Genomic DNA, 11,983 nt, shown 5'->3' with positions numbered 1-11,983 from the left:
GGAGGGAGAGAAGAAACTCTTTAAACTCTATAGGTAAAGGATTTTGAGGGCTAGGGATATAGCTCAGTGGTAGAGAGCTTGCCTAACATGTGGGAGGCCCTGAGTTTGCTCTCCAGTACCACCAAAATATACAGAAAACAAAAACATTTAAATAAGTGTTCACCCACTTTATTTATCTCCTTTTGTGGATAATACTTTTTTGTATCCTACAAAACTCATACAGCATTCTCTTTGGAGTTCATATTAGCAAAAATAGAGCAGTAGGAATTAACATTTTATGCATGATGATATATACCTATTTTATGCATGTTATATGTACCCAGAACTGGAGAGGTCATGCCAGGCAGTAATAAGAAAAGAGGTAAAGGCATTGGAAAGTATTAAGGGATGTACATTTTTTCCACCATTGGCTAGACACTTTTTTTTTTTTTTCACAATTCCTGCAAATTTGTAAGTATTAAAATGTAGGCTATATAGCATAGCCTATAACAGACAGGTTTGAGAATGCAAAGCTAGCTTCAGGTAGTGCTTACTGAAATGCAAATGAAGGCAGTAAATGAAAGACAGTAGATGAAGGATCTGGTAACTAATTAAATCTGGTGAAAACAATTTGAACTTTTTAATTCAATGTCTTAAGTAGGCTTCATACTTTTTGATATATATTTAGACTACTAAGGTGAAAAAATGTATCATACTATTTGACATTTGAAAAGATATGGCAGCAGAGAGTAGTTCTATAACAATTTAAATTTTAAAATTTATTTTGTTTGCATTTTACATTTTTTCTTTTTTTAAAATTTTTTAATATTTATTTTTTAGTTTTCGGTGGACACAACATCTTTATTTTATTTTTATGTGGTGCTGAGGATCGAACCCGGGCCGCACGCATGCCAGGCGAGCGCGCTACCGCTTGAGCCACATCCCCAGCCTCTACATTTTTTCTTAATAAAATAAAATTTGTTATTATATGGTTGACCTTCTAGACTTTACATAGAAACCATTAACTTAAATTGAATTCAGAAGCAAACTAAAATCATGTCAGAAGTTTTTCCTGGAAAAATTAGATTCTTCTCTGAATAACTGGGGAGCTGGAGGAAAGTGGTTAGCCCTTACTGATTGAATTTGTTTGGGAGGCTTGTTTGTCAGAAACTACTTGCTGACAAAGCAAGACACATTATTATGACATTTAATTTAGACAATGGGCAATTTTCCACACCATAATATAAAACAGTTGTTAGACCTTGAGACTCATAGGATATTTATACTTTCCAGGTAAAGTAGAAAACCTAGTATTATCACTCTTTCATACTAAATACAGTGCCCAAAACAATTATCAGGGAGACTTTAAGACTTAATTTTTAAAATAAGCTAATTCCCATAAAATACATTGCAGCATTCCCTTGGTAACATTGTTATTCATTGGGCAGAGAATGTGCCTTCAGTTTGGTAAGTGAAAATTCTGCTACTAAACCAATTTCTTGAATGAAAAAAAACAAAAAAGAAAAACCACAAGAGGATGATTGACTGCCATAAATGGATATCAGAAAGCTAAGTAAAAACAGTACTCAGTATTTCCTGATACTTTAGATGGGTCCTTAATGCTTCTTCCTTTTTGTTATCTTTTCAGACAAATGACCATGGAAACAATTGAATCTCGGCAGGATGGAAGTATAACTGATTCTGTGGCAGAGAGAGAATCTGTTCATATGCATACTCAGACTGGCCAAAATTCAATTCCTACTTTAGCTCAGGTAGGCTATAGGCAGGCACAAACACAAGTTAAAATTTATGGAAAGGAGAATTATGTGCTGATTCTGTTTACTTGTAGTTGATCTTAAATTTCCCATTCTCCCTGATTATCAGCTATTCTTACTATAATTGATTTTGAAAGGAAGATAAATATTTTAAATACTTTTACATTATAACAGTTTTCCACTACCACCACCATTGTGGGAAAGAAAAACAAAAACCCCTCCATAACATGTATTCTTCAAATTATTATTTGACTAGGTTGCTAATTCCAAATTGACATAGTTCCGATATTCTTAGTGTAAAGATGGCAGAAATCTTACTGTTTGCAATTATATATTTGACCTGTTCTTTACTGTTTTTTGTTTTTCAGTTTGTTTTTAAACTTTGTATTGGTTTTATTCAGAGAGCACAAGTGTCAGGACTGTAGGTGGGTCAGTGGTAGAGCTCTTACCTAGCATGTGCCAGCCCGAATACAGAGGTTGGAGGGTACTAGAATCAGTTAGTGCATGTTTTTCAGCTCCTAAAACATATTTTTGAGATATCTATAAAAATATATAGTACAAACAAATACATTATTTATTAATTTATCAAATATTTATTGAATACCTACTGTGTTTATACACTGTTCTAGATGCACAGGGCTTTTCATAATTCCTGGCTTTAAATATCTCATAGTTTAGTAGAGTAGATGTATTTTTTAAAAATATTTTTTAGTTGTCAATGGACCTTTATTTTAATTATTTACATGCAATGCTGAGAATTGAACTCAGTGCCTCTCACATGCTAGGCAAGTGTTCTACCACTGAGCCACAACCCCAGCCCCTAGACGTATGTTTTAATAATAATTCCAATAAGAAGTGCTGTAAAATGTTATATCCATAATGAATAAGGTATCCATAGGATGAAGCAGCCAGTTGGCTCAGAGTGCATTCTCAAGGATTTTTCATTCGAGCTAGACATAAAGGGTGAATAGGAATTTTCCAGGCAGATCCTAGGATGGAAGCATATTCTGGGCTATAGAAAGAGTACATACAAAGGGATGCTCAGGGGAAATACTAGTATCTCATTTACTGAAGCCTAGTATCTGGGCTGGAAAGTGGAGCTTGTAAAGGTCAACACAGAGTTGTAGAAATATGAGAGTTTGGAGTGTCCTGCTCCAAATATTCTTGGAATATTCTCAGATGCTCACTGTTTTTAAAACACTAGTGAACTAGAAGTCAGGGAAGCAGTAAGAAAGGACATCATTAGAGTGCCTGGTGGTGCCAGGTAGTTGGGATACACATCTGTAATGGGATTTTAGCAGAATCTTATGGGGAACCTGAAAAGGACTCAATAGCTGTTTGGAAGGCCCAGGAGAACAGCAGGTCTTATGTTGTCTCAGGCCAGATTGGTTCATGTGAGCTCTCTTTTTTCCCAAAATTGGGCCCCATGCACCCAGCCTGCTTTTCTTTTCCCTTTTCAAGCTGCCAACACCCACCGTCTTCCCTCAGGTTTTCTCCAAGTGTTCTGTGGAGCTACATCTCCCTAGCAACACCCTTCTTTGTTACCCTGAATGACAGGCATGTAGCCTTTGTTTTTAAAAAAATTAAAACATGGCATTTTTCTTGTTTGAAAAAAAAAAGCATGTTCATTATATAAGATTAACAAAATAAATATTAAAAGGAACATAAAACCTATCCATAATCTTTACATTCAGAGATGTAATCATTGGTTAATGATTTAATTATTAACATTTTGGTATATAACCTTTAGACTTTTTATCTGTGAAAATAGAATAGAATAGAATGAAATGTGTGTGTGTGTGTGTGTGTGTAGTGATTTGGGATCTTCCAGAGGTTTTTTGTTTGTTTGTTTGTTTTGTTTTTACCATATGTTAGACATTTTATTTTAACCTAAATCACATAATGTACATTCATTTCCTAATATTGTACAGAGTTTTTATAACTATAATTCCTGGCCTGTAATCCTGCCTTTCTTTTCTGTATCTGAAAGCAAACCTTCCTTCTGTCTCCAGTTCCTTCCCTTTGGGTACTGGCTCACTAACTTCCACACATGTCATTTTTCTCCATATTTCTGGGCCAGCACAGTCAGAACAAAAGATCCCCAAAGTTGAAAGAAATCCCTACTGTTGAAAGATGATGATTTGCAATTCTGAGAACCTTCAGGCTAGCAACACCCAGCTCTGTGAGTCATAAGTTGCTGAGTGGTCCAGTAATAGGAAGCCTGAAAAGCAATCTTGGGTTTATATGTTTTGGAATTGAATAGGAGTCAAGTAGACAGAAATTAGGTTGTAGTAGGCTTTAATCAAGAGGAAAGAAGTGGTCATTGGGAGTATAGATTTTTGAAGACATTTCTGTGAAATAATAGAGGATAGGTTTAAAGGGAAAGTTTTGAATAAAGTAGAAGAGTAGATAGAGCACTTGTGAGAAGGCCAAATCAAGGAACTAGGAAAAACTTTATATTTCTAATGCTTCTTTAAAAATCTCAAATATATCAGATGCTGGTATTTATTAAATCTGGATGGCAAGTTTATGGATTTTTCTATTCTCTATATGTTTGAAGTTTTTGATAAAAATAAAAAATAACTGGTTTTAATCTTTCACATACTTGAAATGTAAAAGAAATTAAAAGGTAATCTGGCCAGGTTCGGTGGTGCTCAGGAGGCACAAAATATGGCTTAGTGGCCAAGTGCCCCTGAATTCAATCCCCAGTACCCCGGTTCCTCCCCAAAAAGGTAATCTGTGTGCTAATTAATGGATTATTTTAGTTAACTAAGAATTATCCTCTATGCTGTGCATGAATGATGATTATTTGATGATTTAGAACTCAATTCTTAGCAGTCAAAATATTCTGAACATATTAATTTAAATGTATGTGGTATCTGAAGCATTTCACTGACGTATTTGTTTTTAGTATACAACACTATATATCTATGGATTATTAAATCACACTGGCATCTTTATTAACCCTATGATGTATGACCAAAGTGACTGGTTTTTAAAAATAATACTCGATGGTACCATAATTTATTGGCCACTTGTCTCATTTTCTTCAAGTCAAGGGATGTAAATTCCCTGGTGTTTTAGACTTACATTCAGTTTTATATAAACAAGTCAGGGAAGCAGTAAGTAAGGACTTATTTTACATGATCAAATCATTCTTGTTTTCATGATCAAATCATCATTAAGCTGTGGAAACTAAAGTGTGATAAAAAATTCTGTGCGTTTGATCCTTGTGATTAAAATCATTTAATACTAGTAGTTCTGACTGCCCTGTCTTTTCAGAACTTCTGCTAATCAATTGTATGGCTAATGTATATCATCCTGTTTGTACAAAGACCTGACAGCTGTTGAGCTTCCTTTTGGTCCTCCAACCTTTGTTCTGCTGATGAATTAAAGGCAGGTGGTGCACAAGGGGAAGCTGGAATTTTAAGTTTTGGGGTTTTTTGTTTGTTTGTTTGTTTTTTATTTGATTTTTTAAAAATACACGATAGCAGAATGCATTACAATTCTTATTAAACATATAGAGCACAGTTTCTCATATCTTTGTATATAAAGTATGTTCACGCCAATTCATGTCTTTATACATGTACTTTGGTTTTTTTTGCATTACAATTCTTATTACACATATATACGATAATTTTTCATATCTCTGTTTGTATATAAAGTAGGTTGACACCCAATTCGTGTCTTCATACATGTACTTTGGATAATGATGTCCATCACATTTCACCATCCTTGCTGATCCCCTAACTCCTCCCTTTCCCTCCCACCCCACATCCCTGTCTAGAATTCATCTATTCCTCCCATGCTCCCCCTCCATACCCCACTATGAGTCAGCTTCTAAGTTTTTGTTTTATAATTTCCCAGTTGTAAGTGACATTTTTCTTGTTTATGTTCTAAAGTAAATTCACACAGGTGATAATGTCAAAAAATTGGAAGCAGGAGTTGCCATTAACAAATCCTGAGTGACAGATAGTTGGGGATTAAATATTGTGACTTGGCTTTCTTCTTGCCTGAATGACTTTATGTGTTGATCCATTAATAATATGCCCTATAATTTTCCCCTTCTCATTGTCAACTCTTCTTATATCCACCCTAGTTAGAAATCAGATAAATGAGAGTCTTATTTGAAATAAGAATACATAGGTCAACATATGAACTATAGGAGGTTCTCTTCGTTTTTAGAAAGTTTAGTATGTAGACGTTGAACATTTATTTTGCCTGTTAGTAGGCAAATTTTTCTTTTTTTTTTTTTAAACAGGCAACTTTTTTTGTATTATCTGGTTCTTAACTGAATTATATGCTAGCATCAAATAGTTTTTAAAGTTCTTTTGATGTGAAAGATTTCAAGCATATACAAGAATAGAATAATTATTTCTCCATATACACACGTGCACGCACGCGCACACACACTAATTATCAAGATTGTAGCACTTGCCTCATCTGTTTTCCTTTTTTTTTTTCCTTTTCATTGAAGTATTTTTGAGCAGCTCTGCAGATCTCAGACATTATGGCTTTTTGCTCCTACTTCTGTGTATGCAACTCAAAACAAAATGGACATTTTTTTATAAAACGAAATGTCACTGTCATACCTCATAAAATCAAGTATTATTCCTTTGGTTAGTGTGCAGTCTATATTCATATTTCCCCATTTCTCTCTTATATTTATGACTCACTCTGAAAGTAACAGTGATGCCACCTTGAACTTTCCTTGTTTCCTTGGGAATCCATCATGCTGCCATGAAGATCTAGATGTGTGGGGTAATCCAGATGAAACCCTTGGAAGGGATGTGCTTTAAAACTGGCTTTCTGCAGTATGGTTCCTTGTAGCTGCTCATGAAGTCTTTAGGCCTGAGTATGATACCTAGACTGTGAAAGCTAAATAACTTTTCTTAGTAAATGACCAATTCTCGAAGTTGTAACAAAGAAGAAGGGAAAGATAAACAGAATCACAGGAGTGAGAACTGGAAGGAAATTCTGGAAATCATTAAGGTCAGCCTGTTGCTGGAAAGAATTAATTCTAATACAAAATTTAACCCATTTGAGTACCTGTATATATTTTTTGAAACAAGGAGATGCTTGGGAGGCAGAGAAAGGGACCAGGGAATGTTGTTCACTGATTATGCTTTGCTAATCTCCTTTCTTATCACCTCTGTTCTCAGTGTGCACCGTGTGTAAAGAGGCACCTCAGAATAAAGCAGGCCTGGCATATAGTGAGGGATTGAAGTAGGAACAACTTAACAAGGGATACTTGGAAATATTATATTTTAATGTATAAATTGTAATTTTTCTTTTTCAGTTTCATTGAAAATTGGAATGGCATTTCTCATTATTTTGGCCATCTGAATCAAAAACCAATCTTCTTGGTTCTAATCAAGACCAGGAAGAATGTATATAGTTCTCAATAAACAAAACAAAGTAATAATAACAATAATAGAATTTCAAGCAACATTTGCCATTTGCCATTAATGATGGGTCAGCAGCATCATATTTGTATATGAAAGTAGTATCATTTTAGGTTGATTTATTTGCTTTCAACTACGTAGAGCTAGCTTGAGCTCAGTGTTTAGTTGAATCTGTTTTTTTTTTTTTTTTTTTTTANAAAAAAAAAAAAGAAAGAAAGAAAGAAAAAAAAGTCTTAATAGATTTTCTTAAAATTTTCTTTATGGCTTTTGAATATACTCTGGTTTTCATCTCGATCAGTATATTAAAGATGATAGTACTTTGCCTTGAATAAATTTAATGTTTCAGGAGGTACAAAGGTAATCAAAGTCAAATTTCAGGAAAAGGTTATTTTTGTACTTACAATTAGGACAAATACATGCAAGATTTTTCTGTCTTGTAATTTTTTTTGAGACTTGGGTACTCTTTAGTTTTCAAATTTCCTTTTTTTAGTTTTAATAATGGGTAGTTTGTCACTAGCAGTAATGGAAAAATAAAGTAAGGAGTATAACACAGTTATACTTTTTATCTTTTTCATTATGATTTTCTTTGGTAAAAGAGTAGGCCGGGCTGGAAACAATGGCACACCACTGTGATCCCGGCAACTCTGGAAACTGCAGGAATATCATAAGTTCAACGCCAGACAGGGCAACTTGAGACCCTGTCTCAAAATAAAAAGTAAAAAGGGCTGTGAGTGTATCTCAGTGATAGAGTGCCCTGGGTTCTTTCTTTAGTACTACCCCAAAAAGTTAAACAAAAATTAAAAAATAGGCTGGAATGGGGGAAGAGTTGTTATTTAATGGATCTGGAGTTTCAAACGTGCAAGACCAAAAAGTTCTGGAGATCTGTTTTACAATAATGTAAATATGTGACACTACTTATCTGTATGTCAAATGGTCAATTTTATGTTGCATGTTTTTTGCCACAATATAAAAATAACAACAACGGGGCGGGGGCTGTAGCTCAGTGGCAGAGTGCTTGCCTAGCATGTGTGAGGCACTGGGTTTGATCCTTAGCACCACATAAAAGTAAACAAATATATAAAGGAATGCAATTCATCTACAACTAAAAAAAAAAAAGCAATAAAAATAATAGGCTAGATGTGAAATTTGAAAAAAGAAACATTAATTTTTGTAGTGTCTTCTTTTCATTCAGAGTTTATTGCTTTGCCTTGTTTTATTCTTTGTTATTTTAAGTTTATAAATCCCAACCTGTTAAAGGAATTACATTTGGAAAATACAGAGGCTTTGGGAAATTTTTACTTCATTGAGTAATTATGGTGACATCTTCATTGTGCTCTTCAGAAATGTGAATTTTCTTAGCCATAAGAGATCAAATTCTAGTGTCTTCCCAAACAGGCATGAAAGAGAAAACCTGATTATGGTTTGAGTGTGTTAGGTAGCAGTATTGCATGAAGGTGATGCAAATAAATAGTTCAAGAAAAGCACTTGCTTTAAACAGGTATCTTCTGTTTAGAAGTAGACCTCTATTTTGGCAGATTAAAAAAAAAAAAAAACCAAAAAACACTGGGTTTTGTTTTGTTTTATTGTAGTGCTGGGTATAAAACCCAAGACCTCATGAATGCTGGGCAAGTGCTCTACCACTGAGCACTTAGCTCATAAAAGACTGTTTTGAAAAATATCAGGTGTGGGGCTGGGGTTGTGGCTTAGTGGTAGAACACTAGTCTCACATGAGACCCTGGGTTTGATCCTCAGCAGATATGCTTACACGCCATGGTAGTACTGCCAGTTTAAGTTGGTTTCCCAGTCTTTTGTCTTTAGTGCTTTCTCACTGTATCTTTTCTAAAGGAAAAGGAGCCCTAATTTATACATCTGTACTCAGCTTGAGTTCAGTTAGTTATTAAGAAGTATTGATGTGTGAAGTACTTTTAGTACTGTAATACACAAATATAATATTCTTATTTTTTATGCATAGTTTTAAGTATTAAGACAATTATTTGATCCTCTTTTTCTTTATGTAAAAATATTTAGGGCTGGGGTCGTGGCTCAGTGGTAGAGTGCTCGCCTAGCACATGCAAGGCACTGGATTCGATCCTTAGCATCACATACAATAAATAAATAAATAAATGAATGAATGAATGAATGAATGAATGTATTGTGTCCAACTATAAATTTTTTTTTTTAATTTAAAAACACTGACTTTTTAAAATGTGTTTTTCAGTACTAGGGACTGAACCCAGAGGTGCTGTACCACAGAGCTACATACTCCCCCTTTTTATTTTTTGAGAATCTTGCTAAATTTGTTCAGATTTTGATTTTCATATGTATCTTTGATTCTTCTCCATTTTGGGTAAGTTTTTTAAAAGAATGTTAATCCTTCCAAATCAATGGGTTTAATATTATATTATTTAAGCTCCACTTTCTAGAAAATGAAATGTAACAATAATAAAAATAACAAAAATGAGTGTTTATTGAAGACTCAACTTTGTGCCAAGCACTATTCTAAGTGTGTTAAACACAGCCAGTTTGGCTTTAGATTTCATTAACCTTTCCACCATTTATTACCTACAATATTTATGTCCTTAGTTGAACCAATTTTAGAGAGCATCACCTAGAAAAATCTATCGTTAGCAATTAGTAATAATAAATGTATACTCTTTATATATAGTTACTCTCTATATAACATAAACTAGAATAGTATTGTGTAATTATATTTGTATATCATATATAATAATACATGTATATGTGACAATTACTGTATAGTATGTATAAGATATACATTTAGATATTATATACTGTACATGTTTACTCCATTATTCAGTGGCAAAGTAGTTATTTTCATATTTCAATCCCAATTTAGCATCAAACCTTGAGTATGTAAAGAACATAGAAAGTTAAAATTTTGTTAATTTTGATGTATTAATAATCATTTCCTTATAATTCCTGACATCAGTAGCCATTCTGTCTGTTCTGGGACCAGGAGTATGTGAGTGTCCATAGCTTTAGAATTATACTTTATAAGATGAGGAGAGGACTGGGAAATGTGACTCAGTGGTAGAGCATTTGCCTGAAGTGTATGAGGCCCTGGGTTTGATCCTTGGCTACACACACACACATATACACAAAGATAAGGAAATCATTCTCATTGTTGTTTAACAAAATGAATTTAAGAGTTTTCCTGGCAAGAAGCTGTTATACCCACTAAATTAGAAACCATTTATTACTATTTTTTTAAAATTCTGGTTTAAAAAAAAAACAGCAAAGTTTACAGTCTTAACCATTTTTAAGCATACTGAAGTTTTTCATCTTGTAAATGTGAAACTCTGTACCTATCACACAGTTTTTTACCTTTTTACTTTCCCCTAGTCCCTTGTAAGCCCATTCTACTTTATACTTCTATGAATTTGACTAGCTTCCTCCTATACCTGTAACCATAGTATTTTTCTTTTTGTTACTGGTTTACTTAACATAATTTTCTCAATGTTCACCCATGTAGCATGTGACGAGATTTTTCTTCCTTTTATAGTTTGAATACAATATTCCACTGTATGGATATGTCATATTTTATTATCACTATTTTAAGGGTTTTCTTTCTTTTCTTTTTTCTTTTTTTTTTTTTTTGCCAAATCAGTATTTTCAAGTTATACCAAGTGATAGAAGAAATGCAGTAGAATAACACAAATTAATTTCATTTTGACTCTTTAATATACATTGCTGTAAATAGTTGATTTAGGTCAGAAATAAAGATTGAAACTTTGGACAAGTGGGTTTTAGGCATTTATTATGTGGTTTCTGGCTTTGGGTATGCACATTTCCATACATTATTAGAAATTATCTGTTATTAAGAACAATTTTAACATTCATTGTTTGGTCTTATAAAGATGTTTTCAGTATAATAGCTGTTTTGGGCTCAGGATCACACTATAACCTACTTTTCTATGTACATTTATTATTCTGTAATACATTTGGCTAGTAAATTATGATCAGTTTCAGTCTTAATGAAATCAAATACAAGATTGGCTTTTAAAGGTTCTAGGTGGCCAGGCATGATTGGTGCATGCCTGTAATCCCAGCTACTCAGGAGGCTGAGGCAGAAGGATCACAATTTTCAGGGCAGCCTGAGCAATTTAGGAAGACCCTGTCTCAAAAGATAAAAGGGTGTGGGGAGTTAGCTCAGTGGTGAAGGGCCTTTGGGCTCAATTCCCTAGTACCTGATGAAATAAAAATTCTGAACGGCTGGCTCAGTTGTAGAATGCTTGTCTAGCATGCCCAAGGCCCTGTATTTAATCCTTAGCACTGCCCCCCAAAAAATAATATAAATAAATTTAAAAAATAAAAGTTCTAGAGTTGAAAGATTTTTGAATTGTATCAGACCATATGCATTTTCAAAATACTTTTAAAAATATATGATGTAGCCGGGTGTGGTTGTGCACGCCTATAATCCCAGTGGCTCGGGAGGCTGAGACAGAAAGATCATGAGTTCAAAGCCAGCTTCAGCAGTTTAGCAAGGCACTAAGCAACTCAGTGAAACACTGTCTCTAAATAAAATACAAAATAAGGCTAGGGATGTGGCTCAGTGGTCTAGTGCCCCTGAATTCAATTTCTGGTAACCCCCCCCAGAAAATATATATATATATATATATACACACACACCCACACACACACACGTACACACCCACACACATAATACATATATACATCTATATGAATGATGTACATTAAATGTCTCATAGTAGTTAGAATATAAAGTGATGTTCCAAATACTGTAAATAGAAAATTCAGGATACTATAAGGATTGGCTAGAGGGAGAAAAAAAAAAAAAAAAAA

The 11,983-nt window shown here is 33.8% G+C and overlaps 1 protein-coding gene across 24 annotated transcripts in view; it reads left to right on the top strand.

Moving 5' to 3' along the window:
* Positions 1 to 11,983, top strand: part of Crem (cAMP responsive element modulator) — a 66,736-nt gene that overhangs the window by 8,016 nt on the left and 46,737 nt on the right. For 22 of the 24 annotated variants that reach the window (XR_007349694.1, XM_048809071.1, XM_015483429.2 and 19 more), the window contains one exon: positions 1,628 to 1,751. Coding sequence is in view for 17 of the 24 variants with exons in the window: in XM_048809071.1 (XP_048665028.1) it covers positions 1,632 to 1,751 (120 nt within the window). In the remaining 7 variants the exon portion in view is untranslated. Of the gene's footprint in view, positions 1 to 1,627; positions 1,752 to 11,983 lie in introns of those variants that run through there. The other 2 variants (XM_048809076.1, XM_048809080.1) reach the window with 2 other exon arrangements.

This window comes from Marmota marmota, unplaced genomic scaffold, assembly GCF_001458135.2.
Source record: "Marmota marmota marmota unplaced genomic scaffold, marMar, whole genome shotgun sequence".
Lineage (NCBI taxonomy): Eukaryota > Metazoa > Chordata > Mammalia > Rodentia > Sciuridae > Marmota > Marmota marmota.
This window is presented reverse-complemented; position numbering and strand designations above follow the sequence as displayed.